The sequence below is a fragment of the Tachypleus tridentatus genome, chromosome 6, assembly GCF_004210375.1.
Source record: "Tachypleus tridentatus isolate NWPU-2018 chromosome 6, ASM421037v1, whole genome shotgun sequence".
Taxonomy (NCBI): Eukaryota; Metazoa; Arthropoda; class Merostomata; order Xiphosura; family Limulidae; genus Tachypleus; species Tachypleus tridentatus.
In genome coordinates, this window is record NC_134830.1 from 134179847 (window position 1) to 134206766 (window position 26920).

General features: G+C 35.8%; 2 protein-coding genes across 3 annotated transcripts in view; both read left to right on the forward strand.

Annotated features, from left to right (window-relative positions):
* LOC143253721 (uncharacterized) overlaps nucleotides 1–26920 on the forward strand; it is a 67448-nt gene that overhangs the window by 32359 nt on the left and 8169 nt on the right. The window contains exon 3 of one of the 2 annotated variants that reach the window (XM_076508023.1): nucleotides 8701–8879. The exons of the other annotated variant lie outside the window; for it this stretch is intronic. Coding sequence (XP_076364138.1) covers nucleotides 8701–8810 — 110 coding nt within the window. The 3' untranslated portion in view covers nucleotides 8811–8879. Of the gene's footprint in view, nucleotides 1–8700; nucleotides 8880–26920 lie in introns of those variants that run through there. 2 annotated transcript variants of the gene reach the window in all.
* Nucleotides 18427–26920, forward strand: part of LOC143253719 (homeobox protein cut-like) — a 101969-nt gene continuing 93475 nt past the window's right edge. Inside the window, exon 1 of the mRNA XM_076508007.1 lies at nucleotides 18427–18707. The gene's annotated coding sequence lies outside the window, so the exon portion shown is untranslated. The remainder of the gene's footprint in view (nucleotides 18708–26920) is intronic.

Here is a 26920-nt window from a genome sequence, read left to right on the forward strand (position 1 = left end):
AGGTCCTTGGGCAAGACCCAGTACCCATTTAGCCCCTCGTGTCAGGGTTACGATGAAGTCATGGAAGGCAGGTGGTGGATGAGTGCGAGGCAACTGACATAGTGTAATTAATGGCGCAACACTCAATCTGGCCAAGCAGATGACTCCAATCTAAGGAACAATGGATGGGCAGAACGGTCCTGTATAGACACTGCTCCTATAGCAAGTAATTGCAACCTACTATAGGTACCATTTTGCAAAGAAAAACCTATGGCAAGCCAAACTAAAAATATGTCAGATAACAGCGTATATGGGGTTTCCAGAACTTCGGGAAACTCCTCGCTCGGTAGGGGAAGTCATGTGCGACAGGTGACACCAGACCGTCATCAAGCGACTGTCAGCAACAGAAAAAATCTAAGAATTGGAACTTGGAATGTTCGAACAATGCTGCAAAAAGGTAAATTAGAGAACATTAAAGAAGAAATGAGAAGAATGAAGACGAACATACTCGGACTTTCGGAGGTGAGATGGAAAGGAGCAGGCAGTATAACATCAGATGAGTTCACGATTCTATACTCAGGAGGTGATGACCATCAAAGAGGGGTTGGCATAATATTGGATGTGGAATGTGCAAAGGCCCTGAAAAGTTTCTGGTGTGTCAACGATAGAGTCATGGTTCTAAAACTTAGTGGAAACCCATTTGATTTTGGCATTATTTAAACTTACGCTCCAACTGCAGACAAGGTCATGACAGAAATTGAAAGATTTTATGAAGGCATTGAAAAGGCAATGAAACAACTAAAATCACAAGATATTAAGATCATTATGGGAGACTTCAATGCAAAGGTTGGAAAGAACAAAATAGACAAAACAGTGGGACCATTTGGAATCGGAGAGCTAAATGAAAGAGGAGAGAGACTTGTTGATTGGTGCAATGAGCATGACATTGCTGTAATGAATACTTGGTTCAAGAATCATCCAAGAAGATGTTGGACATGGAAAAGCCCTGGAGACAGAATGAGAAACCAAATTGACTTTATCTTGATGAAAAAACGATACCGTAACTCCATAACATCATGCAAATCTATGCCAGGTGCAGACTGTAGCAGTGATCACATCCCAGTCGTAGCAACCATGGTAGTCAAACTGAAAAAGTTAAATAAATCCAAAAAAGAACCAAGACTACAACTGAATCTTCTAGAAGAAGACGAAGAGCTGAAGAAGAAATACATCGTATGTGTGAAGAATAAATTTGATATCCTTGACAGTTTGAATACTGCTGAAGAAAAATGGCAAAAAATGAAGGAAAGCATCCACGAAGCTGCTAAAGAACATATTCCTACTACCAGAAAAAGAGTAAACAAAAATGGATTACTCCAGAAATCCTTAATCTAATAGAGGAGAGAAGAAAAGCTAAACCTAATAAGGAAAAATACCAAAAAATAAATAGACTTGTGAAGAAAAAATGAAATGTTGCCAAGGAAGAATACAGCAAATATATGGATAAGAAAATTAGTGAAGTGACAAGAAAGACTCCATCAGCAAAAACAGGATGCTTAAAATCTAAGAATGGAGAAATATTGATGGATAAAAAAGATATACTTAACAGATGGTCAGAATATATTGGGGAACTATATAACGACAACAGAAGCCCAACCCCACATAGAGAAATAGACACAGAAGGCCTTCCAATTATGCCTGATGAAGTGGAACATGCAATGACGAAGATACATAAAGGCAAAGCAGCTGGTCCAGACGACATACCCATTGAACTTTTATAAGCCCTAAAAGAAGTGGGAATCCAGGAAGTGACAAAACTACTGAACACTATTTATGACACGGGTGAAATACCGGAAGACTTTAAAAAAATCAGTCTTTATTGCATTGCCGAAAAAACCCGGAACAACTGACTGTGAACAGCACAGGATAATTAGTCTAATGAGTCATCTTACCAAGGTTCTCTTAAGAGTGCTCATGTCTAGAATGAGGAATAAGATGAGACCAGAGATTTCTGATACTCAGTTTGGATTTATAGCCGATAAAGGCACTAGAAATGCAATTTTCGCTCTAAACATGCTCATGGAAAGATCACTGGAAGTACAAAAGGATTTATATCTATGTTTTATCGATTATTCTAAAGCCTTTGACAAAGTGAGACATGGTGACCTATTCGACATGTTGTCAGACCTGAACATCGATGCTAAAGATCTAAGAATCCTTAGAAACCTTTACTGGCAGCAAATGGCAGCTATCAAAATTGAAAATGAATTGAGTGAATATAGACCAATTGAAAGAGGGGTGAGGCAGGGATGTGTATTTTCACCAGATCTTTTTTAACTTATACAGCGAAATAATCCTACGAAACATCAATGAACATCAGGGAGTCAAAGTAGGCGGATGCAATATCAACAACTTGCGCTACGCTGATGACACAGTCCTCATTGCGGGCTCCGAACGAAATCTACAGACTCTCCTCACAACAATAGTAGACGAGAGTGAAGAAAAAGGCTTGCAGTTAAACGCAAAGAAAACAGAGTGCATGGTTATCTCAAAACAATCAATTACACCCACATGTAGCATAACCGGCAAGGACGTGAGAATAAAACAAGTCGAAAGCTTCAAATATCTTGGATATACTATAACATAAAATGCAAAGAGTGACACAGAAATAAAGAAAAGAATTGCAATGTCCAAGGATACTTTCTATAAAATGAAGTCCATATTCACAAACAGAAACATAAGAAATGTCACTAAAATTAACACCTTGAAATCATATGTATGATCTGTTCTCTTATATGGCTGTGAAAGCTGGACACTGAACAAAGATACAGAGAAAAGATTAGAAGCTGCTGAAATGTGGTTCCTTAGAAGGATGCTAAAAATGTCATGGACTGAAAGAAAAACAAATGTGGAAGTCATGGAACTGGCAGGATACAAAAGGTCCCTCATGAAAACTATAAGAAAGAGACAAATGGAATTTCTAGGACTCATCTGTAGGAAGAATGGGATAGAGAAACAGATGCTATGTGGAAAAATAGAAGGGAGGAAAAGCAGAGGGTGTCAAAGAACTAAATATATCGACAGCCTCAATAACTATGTCACCAAGAACTCAATGAGCAACATCAAGTTGATAAGGAGGATTGACAACAGAGAAGTCTGGCATGCCATGGTCGTCGATGTCTGCCGCAGATTTGACACATGAAGAACAAGAAGAAGAACGCGTAACTGATCACAGATAGAATTATTTAAAGTCCTCACACAGAGAAAAAACGTACGTAATAGCCCTTTTGATCACACACTGCCAAAAAATCTGACCATTCCAAATTGACCTCAATTGCTCGTCCTGTTTGCTAAAAATTGCTATATTTGTTACTTTAGCATGAATATACGGCCTCAAAACCACAAAGTCCATTTTACTTCTCGCATAAAGTTGTATTTGTTGTTCTCCGAGCTTGGAGTTTGTAACTTTAAAGATGTTGCCGTGTGTAAGGATATCAATATCATACCCGGAGAGAGTCAGTTGTTTCTGATATTAGTGTTTGTAAGTTTTCTCTTGATGATAAACATCGTACTTTGCTTAGATAGGTATATTTATATATATATAGATAAATACCAGCTTCGCCTGGACAAAGTTGTCTGAACTACTACTATCGTGATGTTCGATTACTGTAATTACAGAAATAGTGAGGTTTGGATGGTCATTCACTCAACACAGGTAAATAAATCTTTCTCGTAAAGTGATGGATTATAGCACTGGCGAGGCTTGAAGGGTTACTGAACACACGTAAATAAATATTTCTCGTAAAATAATGAATTATAGTATTGGCGAGGCTTGGAGGGTTACTGAACACACGTAAATAAATCTTTCTCGTAAAATGATGAATTATAGTACTGGCGAGACATGAAGGGTTACTGAACACACGTAAATAACTATATCTCGTAAAGTGATGAATTATAGTACTGACGACGCTTGGAGGGTCGCTCAGTCCGTATAATAAAACTTTCTCGTAAAATGATGAATTACAGTACTGGCGAGGCTTGGAGAGTTACCAAACACATGTAATAAAGTTTTAAAAACAGTTATCCCAGAATACTGTTTAGTAAATTAAGAGCCGAGTGTTTTATTCGTGTATTTTTAATAACTTATAATTATTGATATCCGTCATTTGAGCAAGTTATGTTTGTGGAATTAGAAAGTATAATCACAAAGCTATATTGTAACAACCTTGCTCTCAGAATGGTTTCCTATTAGAATTATAAGCATAGTGTACACAGAATGTAAATATTCCCTTTACCGAAGATATATCACTATTTTGTACTTTGCTTGATATAAGAGTGCATCAACCATATAAAGTTAAATTCTTAAACCACAAGACAAGACGTGAATGAACTGCAAAGCAGTCAAACTTCATACAAACCAACAAACAAACGAAATACTGTATCAATCGTAAAACTACCCGAATAGATGTTACAGTACAGAGGTTGAGTATGTTATATTAAAACTATTCTAGAGGCTCATCACATCAAAGTACCTGACAACTGTTCATCTTGACTATACCCCTGTTGTGTAATTTCCAATGCAAAAGACTCAGTCGTAAACTGTCATGTCCAAAGTACACCGCTCCTCCCTTTTTTATTTCCACAATTCACCTACTGTACTAGGATGGCAGTTTTCCAGTGCCTGTTTCAACAGTCCAATCTCGCTAAAATCTACAGATACTGTCTCTAAAAACGTGTCCTCTACGTCTTCCTATGAAATTCTAAGGACATGTGAGTGGAATCAAAGAAGAATACGTTATAATATGTCAATTACGCTACGTAAACCATTTCCAGTACCAACTACTCCTTAGTTCCAATACCAGGGCTCACCAGACCAGCTGGGGTCTGATTATCTAAAGTCTAGACTACCTTTACATCATTAGTTTTCTTGAACAACGGCTGTTATGGTATGAACGAGATTCATTAAGTGAATTGTAATTATTATTAGTTTTAGTTTAAACCATTTATTAATCTGATATTTATTATAAGGATTAATAATATCAAATATTACTTATCTTACTTTTAACACTACATAGTATGAATATCAGCATTCATTCTGCAGCAGCTTATGGTAAGCGAAGGTTCTAAAAATATGTCGAGAAAGCAAGTTATATTGCTTTACCAGACGGAGGTCGTTCTTTATTATGTTGTTCACTGTTGCAAGTGGCCTTTATGTTTTAAGTTATCTCTTGTTGAAAAACGTCTTTTTTTACTTACTGCAGCTCTGTTAAGACTTACTTAAAGATCTCTTTTTGGATGGTCCAAGTTGATTCATATTCCTCTGTTTTCCAGTACCATTAAATACAAATTATATACCGTCTTAGAAATTTTAAATATCCCATCCGTAGTATTTTTACGACCTTAGTGTATGAATATTTTGCTTCGGAGAGAACTGTTACATACCATTTCCAAAGGTAATCGGTTTTCTATGTCATCACACTGCCTGCGCAACATAAATGTCAAAATGTAGTTCTGACAGATGCAGTTTCAGTGCGAACTCATATCGGCAGTACTTGTCACGTGACTTGCCGATTTACATATTCAAAATAATTGTATTTGAGCCCACTTAACGCTTTGTATAATGAAGCTGTTAAAAGAAAAATTACAAAACATTATTGTATAAGCGCAAAAAGACGAGTCAAACGTTCGGATAAATAACATTAAGAACATTTCTCACTGACAAATCAAATACGAATAAATTAAAATATTTTCATTATAAACAATTTATAAAAATCTAGTGACGCCGTCAGTGGCTGTTGTTTATTGTGAAACACTATAAAGAATCAAACACGTTTATTTAGTAACAGGTGGTATTTTGTAGGTACACTTGTGCTGGTTATGTCTCCTACGATACATCATGACTTGTGAAAAATACATTGAAATTTGCTATTGGGTCTGGATATAATTCTGCTGTTTTTCAAATCTGAAACGTAATTTTGTGTAAGAATATGCTGTGCTAAGGGAGATGTTTCAATCCAGAAGAATGTATTAACACGTTTTTGTTATTTAATATGTATAGTTATTTATGTTCACTTTCACCAATCTGGATAGTGATCTATGATATTAAAGTATCTGAACAGGACTAAAGACACTAGAATAAACTTAGTGTTAGAACACTTTATCGCCTCCGGATATAAGCTTTTTTAGCCTGATTTTAGTCCAACCTCTAAACCGAATCAATAGTGAAAAAAATTCCCTGCGGAACATGTTATGAGATCTGTTAACATGAAACCAAATTATAAGTTCAATAACAATAGTGTGTTTTTGCTTTTTACGTATAAAATCAAAAGTTGTTTACTTATCAGGTTCTTTCACGTTAGTCTTAGGATTCAACCTGTGACTGAGTAAACTATACAAGAAGGCTCTGTTCATCTGTATAATCTTAAACCTATTGGATTGGACAACAACATCACGTTCTGTGAGCAAAATACCAAATCCCCGAACAAATAGTGACGTTTTCGTCCAATCTAATTTGTTTAAAATCGTAGCAAAAGCGTGCGCGCGTGTGTTTTCTTATAGCAAAGCCACATCGGGCTATCTGCTGAGCCCACCGAGGAGAATCGAACCCCTGATTTTAGCGTTGTAAGTCTGTAGACTTACCGCTGTACAAGCGTGGGGCGTAGCGAAAGCCAGTGATAAACGAGCTTCCGTATAAACGTATTCATACGACTGATAACAAAACAATTATAAACACAGAAGCGTTAAACAGAAACAATATAAAAAATAAACATAAGTACAGAAACATTAAATAGGAACAGTAACAAAACAACTTGTATGGGCATTGTTTAAAAACACTGAGATAAAATAGTCACTTTATAACGTGTCCATCGCTGAAAGGGCAAATATTTCCGCGATGGGTTTTGATCCCGCGACCTTTAGATTACAAGTAAATTATCGTTATCACCAGGCCGTAACATGCTCATTTTTAGTTAGAGAATGAGCTAATATATGAGTAAAACATTCACCAAGAAAAAAAAAAACTTTATTGAAAGCAGACAAGAAGCAGGATAAAAAATAATTTATGATTTTAACAATTTTAAGCACAAATGTAGTCGGGAGTGAAATATAACAGATAGTATTGGAAATCTTTTTCCATTGAAGTCAGCAGAATGTTAACCTAAAGTTTTTGTATAAAAACCTGTTGACTTTTGGTAATTCTCCACTAGTCTTCTGCTTAGCAACAAAACTATGACCTGATATAGTTGATCTTAACTGTGTACACCAAACGTGCTCGCCTTTTCAGCCTTGGAGTCGTTATAATGTGACGGTAAATCCCACTATTAGTTGGTAAAAGAGTAGACCAAGAGTTGGCGGTGGGTGGTGATGACTAGATGCCTTCTCTCTAGTTTTACACAGCTAAATTAGGGACGGCTAGCGCAGATAGTCCTCGTGTAGCTTTGCGCGAAGTTCAAAACAAACAAACAAACAAACAAACAATAACTGTGTATATAACATTTTGAAAACTCACGAGAGCTAGTTTGAATTCCTCTTTATGTCTTAGTTTATGTATATACGTAGTTTGACATAGATATTTCAAGGTTCTTGGCGAGTTTTGAAAACATCTAAGTTATAAGTTAATGATCCTGGTTAGTATGTTATTATGCTTTGAAAAACATTTTCACTTTCATTCATAGTTTTTTGAAAAAAACATATTTTTTTCTTTCTTTCTCCCAAACTTATTGCCATTAGTCTCAACTAATGACGACACTTGAAGTTAATTTTTATGTTTAAAATTTGTGAGAGAATTGTTATCGTACATTTTGGTGCTATACTCACATCTTGGTTTCTTTTTGTTTATAGTTAAGCAAAAAGTTACACAGTGGGCTATCCATGGTCTGCCCATCATGGGGGCAATACATCTAGGAGCAAACAAAAACCACCTTTGTGGTTGAATTTGATTGTTAATGTGCTAAAATTAGTTATGAGCTGTGGATCAGCGCAAAACATGAAAAATTAAATTCACCCTTTGTTGTACAAGCCAACCCCATGGCCAGGTGGATAAGACACTCGACTCGTAATTCGAGGGTTGCGGGTTCAAATCCCCGTTTTACCAAACATGCTCGCCCTTTTAGCCGTGGGGTCGTTATAATGTGACGGTAAATCCGACTATTAGTTGGTAGAAGAGTAGCCCAAGAGTTGGAGGTGAGTGGTGATGACTAGCTGCCTTCCCTCTAGTCTTACACTGTAAAATTATGAACGGCCAGCACAGATAACCCTCGTGTTGCTTTGCGCGAAATTCAAACCAAACAAAACAACCCTGATATCCCTTTCAAATAATTAACCGAAATTTGAAGCTCTTTGTCATTGATAATTTGGACCTTATCACGGTGACGAGTATATTAAAATAATTCTGATGTCTTGTGCTTCGTGAATTCTTCCTTTCTAAATTTTCAAAACAACAACAAAACATTTACCTTAGTACGTTTTATTTTTTCCACAACATGAAGGTTACGTCGTGATGGCACAAGAAATATTTTGATCTCAATGTATTATTTCATCTGATGGGTGGGAGGTTGCGTCATTATTTTTTTGTCCTAATATCTTTATATCTTTTTCGATTAGCGCTGATATTATGAGGTATCTAATAGTTGTGTAAATATTCGTGCAACATAAGGCGTGACTGATATAGTTTGGTCTGTGTGTGATAGACTAAGTTTGAGGATAATCTCTGATATTTAACAGATCAAACAACCTCCGAAGTCATGGCTATTGGTATCGCTTCAATAGTAGTGCTGATTCATCACTTTACAGCATTCCTTTCGGGCCGCCAAAGAAGAAAATCTTTAGACTGAAAGAAACCTCTAGATGCTTCAAAGTCAAACACTTTATTACTCATTAGACCGATAAAAACCTGTAGAGATCCCAAAGTAAGTTATCTTATTAGTCACTAGACAGAAAAAAAAGAAAAATTATAGATATTCCAAAGTTAACTTTTATCACACACTAGACTTAAAGAAATATGTTTATATTCTGAAGTAAAACGTTTGTTAGTCATCAGACAGAAAGAACCTGTAGAGATCCCAAATTAAAACACTTCATTACTTGCTAAATTAAAGAGTGAATTTTGAATATCATTGTAAATCGGTGTGTAAATTTTCCATTGTTTACACCTGAACGTTCGCCGAATGCTATAAATATATATAAATCAAAATAGTGAGTTTTGTTAATTAAGTTTCTTCTCTTAGTGTGGAATTGGTTTGTTTGTTTTCATTAACGGCTAATTCTTTGTTATAACTGAAATCATTTTATGTTTATTTACAGAGGTTAGGTACTGTACAGTCTTGTTACATACAACGTAAGTTTAGATATTGTACAATCCTGTTACATATAACATAAGTACTATATGTTTTGTTACTTATTACACAAGGTTAGGTGCTGTACAACCTTGTTACGTACAACATATAGTTAGATACCGTACAATCGTCTTACAAATAAAATAAGTTTAGGTGCTGTACCATCTTGTTACATACAAGATAAGGTTAGATGATGTATCATTTTGTTACATACAACGTAAGGTTAGGTGATGTACATTCTTGTTACATACAACATAAAGTTAGGTGCTGTACATTCTTGTTACATATAACATAAAGTTCGGTGCTACAGTCTTGTTGTTTATGTACAACAATAGGCTCGGAACGTACAGTTTTGTTAGATACAGCGTAAGGTTAGGTGCTGTACATTCTTTTTGCATACAACATAAGGTTAAGTATTGTTCAATTTTGTTAGGTGCTATAATAAAGTATTGTTGTAAAATTAGGTAATTTCTCTCCAATATTGTCACACCAAGAGCTCTTGGGTGTTTCAGTGCATGATGTTTTACTGAGCACGACCAGTGTTAAAGTTAATGAAAAATTACAGTAAATGAAATAAACTGTCAGAAGTTTTCATGTCCGAGAAAAGCTTCAAAAAATAACGTTCTTTTCAGTCTTGCGTACTGTTAAGATTAATTATTATTAATTAATTATTATTGTTACACGAACTTAATTTCCAGTAACTAAACGAGTTTTCATGAGTATTTAATTGATTTATGAATGTATAGATTTTAATTCCAGTTGTTGATACGTTTCTGTAAATGTCTAATTGTTCTATGAGTATACGTATTTGATTTCCAATGATGTCAATATCGTTCACCTTTATGTGACAATAATGACATGGTTTGGGAATCCAGGAAGTGACAAAACTACTGAACACTATTTATGACACGGGTGAAATACCGGAAGACTTTAAAAAAATCAGTCTTTATTGCATTGCCGAAAAAACCCGGAACAACTGACTGTGAACAGCACAGGATAATTAGTCTAATGAGTCATCTTACCAAGGTTCTCTTAAGAGTGCTCATTTCTAGAATGAGGAATAAGATGAGACCAGAGATTTCTGATACTCAGTTTGGATTTATAGCCGATAAAGGCACTAGAAATGCAATTTTCGCTCTAAACATGCTCATGGAAAGACCACTGGAAGTACAAAAGGATTTATATCTATGTTTTATCGATTATTCTAAAGCCTTTGACAAAGTGAGACATGGTGACCTATTCGACATGTTGTCGGACCTGAACATCGATGCTAAAGATCTAAGAATCCTTAGAAACCTTTACTGGCAGCAAATGGCAGCTATCAAAATTGAAAATGAATTGAGTGAATATAGACCAATTGAAAGAGGGGTGAGGCAGGGATGTGTATTTTCACCAGATCTTTTTAACTTATACAGCGAAATAATCCTACGAAACATCAATGAACATCAGGGAGTCAAAGTAGGCGGATGCAATATCAACAACTTGCGCTACGCTGATGACACAGTCCTCATTGCGGGCTCCGAACGAAATCTACAGACTCTCCTCACAACAATAGTAGACGAGAGTGAAGAAAAAGGCTTGCAGTTAAACGCAAAGAAAACAGAGTGCATGGTTATCTCAAAACAATCAATTACACCCACATGTAGCATAACCGGCAAGGACGTGAGAATAAAACAAGTCGAAAGCTTCAAATATCTTGGATATACTATAACATAAAATGCAAAGAGTGACACAGAAATAAAGAAAAGAATTGCAATGTCCAAGGATACTTTCTATAAAATGAAGTCCATATTCACAAACAGGAACATAACAAATGTCACTAAAATTAACACCTTTAAATCATATGTATGATCTATTCTCTTATATGGCTGTGAAAGCTGGACACTGAACAAAGATACAGAGAAAAGATTAGAAGCTGCTGAAATGTGGTTCCTTAGAAGGATGCTAAAAATGTCATGGACTGAAAGAAAAACAAATGTGGAAGTCATGGAACTGGCAAGATACAAAAGGTCCCTCATGAAAACTATAAGAAAGAGACAAATGGAATTTCTAGGACACATCTGTAGGAAGAATGGGATAGAGAAACAGATGCTATGTGGAAAAATAGAAGGGAGGAAAAGCAGAGGGTGTCAAAGAACTAAATATATCGACAGCCTCAATAACTATGTCACCAAGAACTCAATGAGCAACATCGAGTTGATAAGGAGGATTGACAACAGAGAAGTCTGGCATGCCATGGTCGTCGATGTCTGCCGCAGATTTGACACATGAAGAAGAAGAAAAATGACATGGTGTGTTTGCTTCGGTTTTATGTCAATGTTTGCTCTACGCGATAACAATATCATTCATTCTTATGTACAAACATCACTAGGACATAATGTGTTTTATTCAATTTTAAATCAATGTATATTTTATCATGTAACAACATCAGCCATCGTTATGTGATAGAACTACGAAGAATTAGTGTGTTTTGTCTGGTGTCATGTTAAAGTACGGTGTTTATTGCGAACGCGGACTAAGAGGTGGAATTTGAAAATACTCTTTGTAGCAAAATTTAAAACAACTTTTTTGTGTGTGTATTCATTACTATAACAAAACGTCTTGTACAAAAGTAATAATTTCTGCCTTTGTATTTTCTCACTGTTATGTTACCAAGTGAACTACTTTATACAAAATATCTTAATTTTCTGTAAATTCACTTTGTGTTATTTAGAGATTAAAGTGATACTTACGACACCTGGCAACAGCTTGAGAAATGAGCAATAATTGTAATTATTGTTTGTTTGTTTTTTGAATTTCGCACAAAGCTACTCGAGGGCTATCTGTACTAGCCGTCCCTAATTTAGTAGTGTAAGACTAGAGGGAAGGCAGCTAGTCATCACCACCCACCGCCAACTCTTAGGCTACTCTTTTACCAACGAATAGTGGGATTGACTGTCACATTATAACGCCCCAACGGCTGAAAGGACGGGCATGTTTGGCGCGACTGGGATGCGAACCCGCGACCCTCAGATTACGAGTCGCACGCCTTAACACGCTTGGCCATGCCAGGCCCTGTAATTATTGATAGTATAACCTTGTCGTCTTGGTAACTCTTATGATTTAATGCCAACTTACTCTAAGAGTAACTGTTGCCTAATGCTAATCTCTGTTAATGTTAACTCTTCTTATTTAATGCTGACTTGCTGCCATGGTAACTATTTTATTTAATGCTGTACCCCGCTAGTACAACAGTAACTCTTCGGATTTACAACGATAAAATCAAGGGTTCGATTACCCTTGATGGACTCAGCAGATAGCCCAATTTGGCTTTGCTATAAAGAACACAATACACCTTCATTTAACAGTTGTTATAGTAAATTTTCCAACTTAATACTTGCATGTTGTCATAGTAACTTCCCTTTTTCTACTATTTTTTTCCATAATAGCTCTTCTAATTTTAATTCTAACTGTTTCGTAGTATCGCTTCTCGGTTTATTACTAACTGCTTATTATAACAATTTTTATTTATATTAAGTGAATTGTGTAAAACATGGCGACCATTCAAATCTCCATATGTTTGTGTATTGTTCTGATTCACCTGATTTAATGAAGCTGTAACAACCAGACTTTCGTTGCGCCCATTATGAACGATATGATTCAAAATTTTATTCATCAAAATCGATTGAGATTACATTGAAAAAATAAAACTAAAAACGTGAAATGTGTAATTGATGCGTATATTTCATATAAAATATAAGCGTACATGAATTTCGGGATCGAAAAGCTTTAAATCAGTATGTGTATTATTGTGTAACACTGTGTAGATATGGTCCATATGTATACTATTGTGTAACACTGTGTAGATATGGTCCATATGTATACTATTGTGTAACACTGTGTAGATATGAAGAGTGGTTCTTGTCATGGTCCATATGTATATTATTGTGTAACACTGTGTAGCTATGGTTCATATGTATGCTTTTGTGTAACACTATATAGATATGGAGTTATAATCTACGCATAGAATATTGTGTGACACTTTGTCGATATAAAGAATGTTTTGTTATGGTCCGCCTATAGGATGTTGTGTGACAGTTTGCAGACATAAAGAATATGTTGTTATGGTCCACATGTAGATAACTGTATGGCACTGCAAATGTAAAGTATGTTTGTTCTAATACACATGTAAAATATTTTGTGACGGAGCGTAAATACAAAGAGTGTTTTGTTATTATCCATATTTCGATACAGTGTGTAGATTCACTGTGTACTCCATCTTACTTACACCACATGCTGTGTCCACAACATCATTGTACTCGTCATCTTACTTACACCACATGCTATGTCCACAATATTATTGTACTCGTCATCTTACTTACACCACATGCTATGTCCACAACATTATTGTACTCGTCATCTTACTTACACCACATGTTGTGTCCACAACATTATTGTACTCGTCATCTTACTTACACCACATGCTGTGTCCACAACATTATTGTACTCGTCATCTTACTTACACCACATGCTGTGTCCACAATATTATTGTACTCGTCATCTTACTTACACCACATGCTATGTCCACAACATTATTGTACTCGTCATCTTACTTACACCACATGCTATGTCCACAACATTATTGTACTCGTCATCTTACTTACACCACATGTTGTGTCCACAACATTATTGTACTCGTCATCTTACTTACACCACATGCTGTGTCCACAACATTATTGTACTCGTCATCTTACTTACACCACATGCTGTGTCCACAATATTATTGTACTCGTCATCTTACTTACACCACATGCTATGTCCACAACATTATTGTACTGTCATCTTACTTACACCACATGTTATGTCCACAATATTATTGTACTCGTCATCTTACTTACACCACATGTTATGTCCACAACATTATTGTACTCGTCATCTTACTTACACCACATGCTATGTCCACAACATTATTGTACTCGTCATCTTACTTACACCACATGTTATGTCCACAATATTATTGTACTCGTCATCTTACTTACACCACATGCTATGTCCACAATATTATTGTACTCGTCATCTTACTTACACCACATGCTATGTCCACAATATTATTGTACTCGTCATCTTACTTACACCACATGTTATGTCCACAATATTATTGTACTCGTCATCTTACTTACACCACATGCTATGTCCACAATATTATTGTACTCGTCATCTTACTTACACCACATGTTATGTCCACAATATTATTGTACTCGTCATCTTACTTACACCACATGTTATGTCCACAACATTATTGTACTCGTCATCTTACTTACACCACATACTATGTTCATAACAGTATTGAACTTTCTTCTAAAGCCATTATATCACATTTTATTTGTGTGTGACCATGAAAGTTTCCGTTAAATCTTAGATCTGGTGATAACAAAAATGTGACACAAATGTGTCAGTAAATACATTCTTACGCCTATGTGCCGATCTGTCTAAAGTACTTGTAAATTGTTGATAAATTTCATGAATTCGACAAAACATTCACTTCACAAAACTGAGAACTAGTCAAAGGTACCTAGACACAAAGTGATTGAAGTACATCCTAAAACGTCTGAGCGAAAAGAAAAATGCAAATCAAAATTCTGCATTATCTCAAACAGTTACTGATATTTTATAAGCACAGTGAACTAAATCAACTGAAAGTACTCCAATTACGTTATGTTATTCATGTAGTGTGTAACTGAATTTGCATTTCGTTTGGCCCTTAAATTCAAAATATTAGAATAAAATTGATGCTAACGTAAATAATACCAAGTTTTAATTTGCTGTGTTTATGAAATATCACCAAATGTTTGAGCCAAAGCAGAATTTTGCCTTCCCCCATATATTTGTGTGCTGCATCAACCCAAACCACACTGAAACCATCATTGTTTAACTAGACCTTTAGAGAGTTTGGTTTGGTTTGAATTTCACGCAAAACTACAGGAGGGTTATCTGCGCTAGTCATCACTACCCACTGCTAGTTCTTGGGCTGTTCTTTTATCAACGAATAGTGGAATTGACCGTAACTTTGTAACACTCCCTTGGCTGAAAGGGCGAGCATGTTTGATGGAACATGGATTAGAACCCGCGACCCTCAGATTGCGAGTCGAGCGTCCTAGCCACCTGGCCATGCCAGGCCGTCTTTAGAGAGAAGTAACTTATACAGGGAAGTAATTTACGGTTCAGTATAATGTAATATTATATATATTATTAATTAGATTACATGCGACTGGATACTGTGGTGTTTATAAGATAACAATGTTTGCTGGGTTTTTTGTAGCTCGGCATAAAACTACATAATAGGCTGCATGTGCTGTATCCACCACGGATATCGAAACCCGATTTTTAGCGTTATAAGCACACAGACTTATTGCTGATCCACTAGGGGCCGAGCCGGAAGCAGCCATAACTCCAGGTGACACTTTGGAGGTGAGCTACACAAAATGAACTTTGAGAAGAAGAGTGACCTGGTAATGAGGGTTTTTTGTTGTTGTTTTTTTTACTCGCTGTTATTTCTCGTTCACTGCTGACGCGACAAGCTATGTAGAATAAATATTTACCTAGAACTAAGAATTCCTAGGTAAATGCCTCGCCTAAGTAGAAAACGATCGAATTCCTTGTCCCATTCCAGTAGTGTTAGAATATATTTGTGAAAGATAAAGATCCGCCTGACTGTGGTCGCTAAGTTCACGTTGCAAGTGCACAGTGCTTACTTTATGGCTTGCTTTTCTCAGCAGCGAATAATGGCAAAATTAGGCTAATTTTTGAAGCCGATTTTACGTTTTTGACAGTTACACTTTGCACACTCAATTTTTTTCGTAACACTGATAACACTAAATATATAATACTTTCATTATTTTATATTATTATTTTTTATTGCTGCACGGTTTTGTTTGTTGTTTAGCGCAGAGATACACAGTGAGCTATCTGTGCTGTGCCCACCACGGCTACCTAAACCAGGTTTTTATCTACGGCAAAGGAACTCATAGAATACAACTCAAACCCAAAATAAACCAATACAAAGGAACACCTTTATACCTATATTAAGAAATATAATCCAACATCTAGGCACGCCATCTACATTCCTACACTCAATTACACAATCGCCTTCAAACATGCGGTCAGCTATCGATCAGTTACCTCTTTCTTTCTTTGTGAACCTGACGATGACCGAAGAAGGTCGAAACGTTGTTCGCTCCTCTACATAGAGCTTTCTCAATACATACCAGCCGTTTATACATATATATTTAAATCATAGAATGACTTGATTCTTTCAAGTATACATCTTTAGTTCATAGCTCCTCCACCTCTTAACATATTTGAAATCTGATTATAATTTTCGATTTAAGTTGTCAGATCCTTTTGACTGAAATATTTGATTACGCCCAAAGTCTCATGGATTAATTTACTCTAATTTTGCCTAAAGTAATTTCAGTTTGGGGGTAGGCCGATAGAGATCCTGATGAGTAATAAAATCGAATCAGGTGCACGCGCACCTCACACTTGTTATCATTGGCGGCCATAAATATAGCTAATAAAACGAAAAAAAGAAAAGTCTCATACATCAGTTAAGACTAATCCTGTCTTAAAGAATTTCAAGTGCCGTGGCTACTGAGGATTCCCTCATACTAGCGTTATAAGACTTCTGAGTTGCAGATTAACCACTGGAAGTTTGCTGCACAACGACTGGGAGACCTGAATTTTTTGAAATTTTCTGGAAATTTCACCTGCTTTATAGTAAAGCAAAGCCAATGAACAGACGTGTGAATTCCTGTTCTAGAGGAGTATATTTTTGTACATAAGGAACAAACTGTGTGAACAAAAACAAAATATTCCAGCAGTTTTTGTTTCTTCTCGCCCTTGTTTCTATTTTGACCACAAAACTACCATTCTGTTCGATAATGGAAGATATGTAATCTCAAAATCGTGATAGTGCGTAATTTGTGCCAAGTTTCACGAAAAAGTAATTCCGTAGATAAGGCTCAGAACGACTAGATATAAAACCTCACGAAGTACATTTATTATTATTGTTATTGTAAAAATTATCAGTTGTACTGGTTTGTGTATCGTAAGCTTTTCCTTTTGTCTCGTTTCTCTTGGGGACGGCCTTGGCCTACTATGTTACATGGACCGTAATCTGGATTCACAAGTGGAAGAAAAAACCAAAAACACGCCGTCATTTTACATTAGGGCACATTTCTATAGTTATATTACTCGTGAGTCAGGTTGTGACGGGATTGGTTATCTGATTATCAAACGTAAAGGAAAAAACAAAAAAAAAACAAACATTTCTCACCACGACTGGACAATGAATGTATTTGTTGGGTTTTTTTTTTGGGGGGGGGGTGATAAACAGCTTTCTACGATGGCATCCAACGATCACATTCCACTTCTTCTAGAAAGTAAGGGTATGAAATATTAATGCGTTTTTTTAACCGTCTCTTCCCTTGCATCTTCTCGGGTTACGAATGCGTCCGAAATGAACGATCATAAATTACTGATAAAAATGAACGAAACACCCGGATGTGTGTATGAAGTCGTTGAGCAATTATCAGAGCTCGTTTCCTTGTATATTTATGGCCTCTACAATTATGAGAATTTTTTTTAATCTTTGTCTGATGTGTAAAAGAGAAAAGCAGAAGGTTCTGCTATAACTAAGTGCTTCTTCCAAAAATAGAACATTAATGTTGCTGTGGATAAGTGTTATGTATGCTAGTTGTACACTTTTTTATTGGTATTTATGTATATATATAGAGGGGGGATAAATAGATTTGGTATCGTTTTTAATTTGAAAGTATATCGTTGGTCAGTCACGGTCTGTTTGCTTACTTTTATATAATTATAGTTTCAGAAGCAATATAGCTAGCTGCCCTCGCCGAGTCAGAGAAGGTAAAGGCTTAACCATTCGGGAATTGGTGTTGATTCGGTGATCTGATAGATCTGCATGCGACTGCCTGCTTACATGCTCGGCCGCGAATGCAATTGATGAATATACCAGTAGGCCATTATTGGTCACCATGGCAACGAGGCGTAGGTCTTGACAGGGTGGATATAATGCACCCGATCGCACTTCAGCAGTATTGGCTTTCACCTCGAAGAGCAAGCAACACCTCTTTTCGTGTTCCTTCGGTCGATTCTCGCGGGAAATAAAACATCGTGCGTTTTCCTTTGAACATTACGTACACATGCTGCCATCTGGACGATATCTGGCAAATCTTCCAGACAGTCTCTTGGACCGGGAACGTTGCATCAACATGGATTTTGATGGGTCAAATGTGACGATCTCGCCTGCTGTTAGAAGGTCGTGTTCCTGTCAGACTTTATGATGGCGACGAAAGAGGCGTAATACAGCGAGGGTGTGGACATGTGAAGAAACAGGTTTGTATCCATGTGTGTATACAAAGTGAAGTCAAAGTGGTATGAGGTCCGCGCGGATCATCGGCGTAATATTTTTCAGAGGATTTGAGACTCGTTAGTAACATAGAATGGTCAGCAGCCTAGACGTTCTCTGTGAAACTCAACAGTTTAGAAAATATAATAATATTTTATGTTTAAATTAATAAATCTGGAGTATAGAAAAATACCACAAGAATAAGGTTAAAAGGAAATGGTTATTGAAAATGGTGGAAATCATGTTTAAATACGAGAAGGTTATTTTATGTTGTTCAGTTTACACAACTATGTGAAGCCAGAAAAATACCACAAGGAAAAGAATAAAAGAATGATGTTACTAAAAATGACGAAAAGGGGTTAGAAATAAGAGAAGATATGAAATATGCGGAAAAAGCCAAATATTAGAATAACGAAACTATTGCAGACGTATAGTAAGGGGTAGAATTGAACAGGGCATTATATGTGTTCACCTGTATAATAGTAACCGATTGAGACGAATAGGATGTGACTCAGCTGAATAGTAGGAGTTAGGGGTGTGTCTAGCCAGCTGAACGTTAGTGGTTAGAAATGGACAGGGCATGACATGTGCTCAGCTGATACAATGCAGATTGTTCTTTAGAACATATTTTCCCTTCTCATTTTTTTCACTGACCCACTGCCATACAGTTCTTTTCTCTGCTCTTTGAGATTTTCTATTTGTTCTTGTGTTAAATATAACAACTGTTAATTACCATCGTTTTATGTTAAGTTCTATGCTTTCTTGTGTGTGTGTATGTTTATTCTCAAGTCTCTATTCAGGTTCCCTATTCCTTTGCCTTAACGCAGACAAAATGAAAGGTTCCCCAAATTCGGACCTCCAAGCTCTTTTAAAAATCAACTCCATAAGAATTTATGATGTTATAAAAATATAAAGGTTCAGGAAGTTTTGGTAGAAATGAAATAGAAACCCTATAACCCGAGAGCTTTCGAAAGGTTCAAAGGTTTCTATTTCAACTCCATAAGAATTAGAAAAAAAAACGAGTGTTTTTTTTTGCTCACTCCCTGTGTTTTTGATAATTGTAATAATTTACTCATCAACCATTAGAATGCGTGTACTATTTTGTGTTTCGTGTCACTGTTTCTTACATCTTCCTGTTATTGCTTCACTCTCAGTATTACTTTAAGCAAATTATAGCAAAAAAAAAACAAAAAAAATCTGTAGTTCTAAACCCATGGTGAACATTGCACAAATAATCCATTATGTGTAGCTTTGTGCTTAACAATAAACAAACATTTTTCTTTTTTGTATTCTCAAGGTGGCTGGTATGGATATAGAAACTCTAATTCTATATCTGAAGATGACCTAGAAGGTCGAAACGTTGTTCTGTACTTTACTTTAATAAAAGTGTTAATTCGCATACCAGACGTCTTGAGAATACTTTTTTACTCCGGGTGGGTTTCTCGTCACCATGACACTTTGTTTTCCATAGAAATTGTTTTTAGTATGTAAAATAATTCCACTACACTATTGCTTCTGGTTTCTTATTAACACAGGTTCTTGATATGTAACATTTTTCAGGTAGTTGAAGTCATTGATTTATTGTATAGACCTTGGCTGAGAACCATGGGTAACCTGAGATGTGTAGATCATCGTGGCTGTTACGGTGAAAATCAATTTATATAAACATTTCTATAAAGAAAGGTGGGCTGTGGCTGGACGATAGAGAGTTTTGAATGAGAGCAGTAAAAGGCTATGTTAATAGTATCGAATTATACTTTTCAATAAAAATTGTTTGTTTGGTTTTGAATTTCGCGCAAAGCTATATGAGGGCTATCTGCGCTAGCCGTCCCTAATTCAGTGGTGTAAGACTAGAGGGGAAGACAGCTAGCTAGTCATTACCATCCACTATCAACTCTTGGGCTCTTTTTTTGCCAACAAAGAGTGAGATTGACCGACACATAATAATGCCCACACGGCATGGTTGGTGCAATGGAGATTGGAACCTGCGATCCTCATATTGCGAGCCGAGCGCTCTAATCGTCTGGTTATTTGAGGCATTCAACAAAAACAGGCAGCTACTTTCTGGATGAAGTCAGCGTCACTTTAACAAGGTTCACACAATCACGTAAAAGTTGTTTGGTTTTTCAAATCCACACAGCGATATATTGGTTGTCTGGTGATACAAGTTCACACAACAATGTGTAGGTTGTATGATGTTACCAGTTTTACACTGCTATCCAAAGTTTGTCATGTAATAACAAGTTCATACAACAATGTGTTGGTTGTATGGTGCTTTCGGTTGTATACAGTTATCCAAGGATTGTCATGTAATAACAAGTTCGCACAACAATATGTAGGTTGTCTGGTGTTACCATTTGTATACAGCTATCCAAAGATTGTCATGTAATAACAAGTTCACACAACAATGCGTAGGTTGTATGATGTTACCAGTTTTACACTGCTATCCAAAGTTTGTCATGTAATAACAAGTTCATACAACAATGTGTTGGTTGTATGGTGCTTTCGGTTGTATACAGTTATCCAAGGATTGTCATGTAATAACAAGTTCGCACAACAATATGTAGGTCGTCTGGTGTTACCAGTTGTATACAGCTGTGTAAATATTATGTTATAAATATTTTTGTGAAGCTGTCGAATCTGATGAATTTTACTTCGATGTAAATGTCATCTTGGTGTAATCAAGTTCACACCAATGTGTCAGTATCTAGTGTGTAATAAGAGTGGCATAGTCATATAAAATATGAGGCTTGTTTCATGTTATTTAGTTTGCACAGTTGTGTGAAGTTTGCATGTTCACAGAGCTAGCCTGAAGGTTGTCCAATCTTATTACGTTCATATGGTTATGTAAGTGGTGTGATACGTTATGATTTCCTCATAGGTGTGTAAAATCTATACAGTATTTATAATACTGGATAACTTTCTCACAACTTCGTTGTTATTCAGTCCACATGGTTACGTGTAGTTTGCCAAGTTCACAAACCTATCTGGAGGTTGTACTATATCACTGAGTTCAAACAGCTACGTGAAGATTTTTTTTACGTATAATAAAATTCACATAATAATGTACATGAATGGTGTCCAGTTGAAAGCAAAACTAATATTTGTGTGCAACTTGTTTTGTTGTTGTTGTTTGTTTTGGTAAGTTCCGCCTGACAAGCTGCTAATAAATACAGGTTGGTAAAAGTGATTGTTCGCACAACTGCAAGTTCGGATCGTGAGTTTCCTCGGATAAATGCAACAAACAATCGTGAGAAAATCTTCTGGAGGCTGAATTACTGGTAGCGCGACACTTTATCATTTATCCCCCAACCTCCCCCCCCCCCCCCACGCTGAGGTTATGTCTCCCATTACATTCTAAAGTCTCTGCATGGAAACAAGGTGTCGTTGCGTTAATTCCGCCATATACACTTTGGTGGAAATTTTAGCAGTTGTATCTAAGTAACTGCTACAACCTTCATTTGATGACGCATGGCTTAGTCGGTGCTAATCGTCTTAAGGTCACATAGCTCAGACTCCTTCCCATCGACCGTAATGGACTAGGGCTGGCGAACGGTTTTTCCTCCCCACGCCATCTGTACATGGATATATAACCCATATGTGGATGTATTACGCACAGTGCTCGGCAGTATCAATAAATCTGGGACGTTTCGGGACAGCTTAATTGGCGGGAAAGCTGTAATCGTTCACTATATATCAGAAAATAACCATGTAAACCAAGTGTTATTCCATCAACTTCTCTTTTTTTTCAGAAACTGAGTGTTAGAAGCCTATAACTTACACGCGCATATGTAAAGTTTCGTTACGTTTGAGAAAAAATGTAACTCGGAATCTCTCAAGTGGAGCGCATCAGTTCCGTGCGTGTTAGAGATGAAACCTTTCACGAGCTTTATGCGCGGGAACAATTGTGTAATATAAGATTATTCCTAAAACGTTCCTCACCTGAAAAAAGATGGTGATCGGTAAACAAGTGGATTTCTAGAGAAAGCTGTATAGTTTGGTTGGTCTGATATTCGTGTCTTTTTATATAGATTTGGGTTGATTAATTTAAAGAAATTATACTAATTTCTGTTCAAGATTTTTAGTGAAAAATAACTAATTTAAATTCGGACACCTTCATCGCTGGCCTTCAGCACAAACAAGATAAGCGACACCTAGTTTAAAATAACACTCAATAAAAAATGTTTTAGTTGTTTTATCTTTCCGAAAAATCTACAAAATACGAGATGTTTAGTTTCTTAAAATAACAGTTAGACATCTAATTTGAGTCTTAGTTTAAAAAATTAAACATATGTGTGAAAAGACCTTCCACTAAATTTCGGGCAAGCGACCTGTCTCTTGATAGGTCGGCACTAGGCACATTTATCAACAGAATATTTTGATAACGTAATTTATTTGAATATTTATTATAATATTGTTTCAGCCATTACAAATGTGTATTTACTAGGTGTACATATATATATATTGCTTTTGCGATTTTAGAAATTAAGCCTAGTGAACTAGAATAAACGTTACGCTTATGGTGGGCGTACTAACGTTACAATAACAGTTAACCCAAATCATACCGTTTGAACGTTTATTATGAGTTAGGTAGTTTTGTAAGCTTACATTTTCCATTATCTTACTGTTTTTAAATCCTACAGCTCATCGACGAAGATTTATCGGGATTTGTGTCTTTACACGAAGAAAGGTTTTATAAAAAATAACTTTTTTTTTTTTACTTGCACTCGTATTCTGAAGATCAAAGGAACGACATTTTGTAAATAATGGCCGAAGCGATTACCGACACTTCTCACGACCACCGTGGAGCACAAAGGCTGCTTAAATTTATAACATTGTGTGCGTTATTTCGTAACACTTCCAAAGCAACCAGTATATTGTAAGCTCACTTAGCCCCACAGTTATCCTTTCGCGCTCGTTGCACGTGAGGTCTTTATACACGCGCTTGATACCACTTTCACTCCGTCTCTGTTGTTACAGAAGTGACAGTCATACAACTCCAGGAGAGGGTTGACGACACGAGGAAGAGATGTGAGACAAACTACAGATGTTCATTCGGACATTACATACCACATGACACTGGGGTCCTGCCTACCTTGTACCTGTTGTATATTTAACAACTAAACATATTGGGTACTTTGATATTACAGACAAGAACATCTTACATCCATATCCTTCCCTGTAGGTGATGTATGTTTAGTAACTTAACATACTGTGGCAGTTTGATGTTATAAACAAAACATCTTACATTCATATCCTTCCGTGTAGGTGATGTATGTTTAGTAACTTAACATACTGTGGCAGTTTGATGTTATAAACAAAACATCTTACATTCATATCCTTCCCTGTAGGTGATGTATGTTTAGTAACTTAACATACTGTGGCAGTTTGATGTTATAAACAAAACATCTTACATTCATATCCTTCCCTGTAGGTGATGTATGTTTAGTAACTAAACATATAGTTGCAGTTTAATGTTACAAACAAGAATATCTTAAATTAAAAATTTCCCACGTGCTCTCCTTATCTTTGTTCTAGAACACTGTTTATAACCTTTTCTGCAACATAATTTAGTCATATTTTTTCATACACTGTCATATTCTTAACATGCTTTTGCATTTCAATGGTTTGAAAGCCCTTGCACACTAATTCTAGAAAATATATATATATACAAATAAAAAAAGAGTATGTTATAACAACACAATACAGTTTAAATATCCAGTGCCTACGAATCCTTATGTCCGATACCAGAACTTATTAGGGCTCTTTTTATTTCATAATTTTTTGAAACAACGACCATTATGATGCGAACTTAAGAAGAGAACTGTAATTACTAGCAGAAGCGCCGCCTGACGGGCTGTTGTTCGTGCTAGTAATTACGAATCGTAGTTTTTAGCTGTATTGTTTTTATTTAGTATATTGAAAAAAAAAAGTTTTTTTAAGAACTCCAATTTTTAGTACTATATTTCAGATTAAGTCAATAAAGATGTAATCAAACGTACAGTCCTAGTGAAAGTCGTGTTCTTGTTGTGACAAGAGTACATTTATTTAAAATGGTTGTTGCAATGGTAATTTGGAGTACAATACCTTCCGCACGCGCTCATTGAGGTAGAGAAGCCACTATTAAGGTGGAATTATGTCTGTGAGTTTTGAGAATAAAAATTTCCGAATTCTTTTATTGCTTTAATTAACTGTATTATGTCATTTTATAATTTGGTACTTTCGTTGTCCCGTCACGTGAAATATCAGAATACTGTAAACATTATTGTAGAGTTGACAGGACTCATTTCAGTTTTTCTTTCGTTCCATTTCGATATATCAGAATTATATCTCATTATAATACAATAATATTGTTGATTTTTCTCATCTTAATTTACATTTTCTCTCTTTCCATTTCATTTTATAAGGAATCTCTTTAAGTATTTGTTCCATTTAAGACGAGAATAAAGCGTACCATTAATTCGACCAAATGACTCTCTTTATCAGTTTGTTTATTGAAAGGTAGTCTGAAACCTCTCTTTAATAAAACGAAATTATTTCAGACTGACTCCCTTCGTTAGTTCGTTCATTGAAAAGTAGCCTAAAACTTATTGTTAATCAGACAAATTCCAGAGAATTGATTCCCTCAGATTATTGATTAAAAAACTAACGTGCACTTTGTCATTAATCTGACCAGATTCCACAGAATTCACTTTATTTATCATAATGTTTGTTGAAAAGTAGTTTTAAAATATTTAATTAATTAAATCATGGTGTTCGAAATTGACTACCTCTGTTTGTTTGCTTACTGAAAACTAACTTAAAGTCCTCTATTATTTAGATCAATTTCCATTGAATTAACTCATTTGATCAGCTTATTTATTGAAAATACTCTAATTAAATCAAGTTATTTTACCAAAGCTCCGAATCAAACCTTTGTAAGGCAAAACAAAACGTTTCTTTCAGATTCAAACTTACTGTTAACAGGACAACAAAGATTTTTCACTCTTTGTCGAAGCGGTTTCAAGGATATTTAGTTTTCCGCATTTCGTCTCTAGAGCTTATTGGCACCTATTTAAAAGAAACAGTGCAGTTAGAAATCTTCCATTATTTTGATTGCTGTAGGAAATGCTAAGCTAGTGTTAATGGGACTGACCTCTACTTTTAACTTGTGCAAATTAATTATAACTCAGATGGCTTACGTATCAAACTACCGAAAGTTAAAACGGTCGTTTCGCCTGGATAAAATAATATATGTCTGACATAAAACACCTCTTCACAATGATAGTAATAGAGTGAGCTGACGTCAGTAATGTTTCGCAGTTACATTTAGTGAAACTACACATCAATTAATGTGTGTATTGTTGTCTGACATAAAACACCTCGTCACAATGACGATTATCTAACATCAGTAATGTTTTGTGGTTGTACGTTACGTTAGCGAAACTACACATCGATTAATGGGTGTATTGTTGTCTGACATAAAACACCTCGTCACAATGACGGTTGAGTTATCTAACATCAGTAATGTTTTGTAGTTGTACGTTACGTTAGCGACACTACACATCGATTAATGTGTGTATTGTTGTAAGTCGCTGTAATTTTATTAGCAGTTATTTTTAAGCCACAATGTACATTAGGCCCGTCCCAGGTATTCTGTTATATTTAAATTAGCATTTTGTTTTTCTATTCTCAGCTACTGAGTCGTTCGTTATGCCAAGTTGATAATAACGAGGTATGTTCAAAGTCGTTAAGCTGCTCACGTTAACTGATTTTCTAATATTAGCGTACATTTCTCGATAACAACTAACTAGTGTATACGTAGTACATACGCGCTAAAATTGTTGTTGTTTACAATGGGTTAATATGGTGTAGTAACCTGTCTGTTTCTATAGCTACCAGAATGCCATGTTTACGTTTTATGTTATTTATACAACTAGTCCGCGAGGTTTAACTATATTTTCATATCTTGTTATATATATAAATTCTCAACGTTGCCTGTTGTTTGATGAAACGGTAGTGTATCTTGTTTGTTTGTCACGTGCTTTTTGTATGTAGTAAATAAATTGTGTGTCATATACCATTATTTGGAACGTTGGAACAACACGTAAGTCTCCTTACAACCAGTAAGCACTGCAAGTTAAAATAAGAAACATGTCAGGGACCGTCCATCAATTTAACATGTTATCGAATGATAAAATAGAGATACTCTCTACAAGTT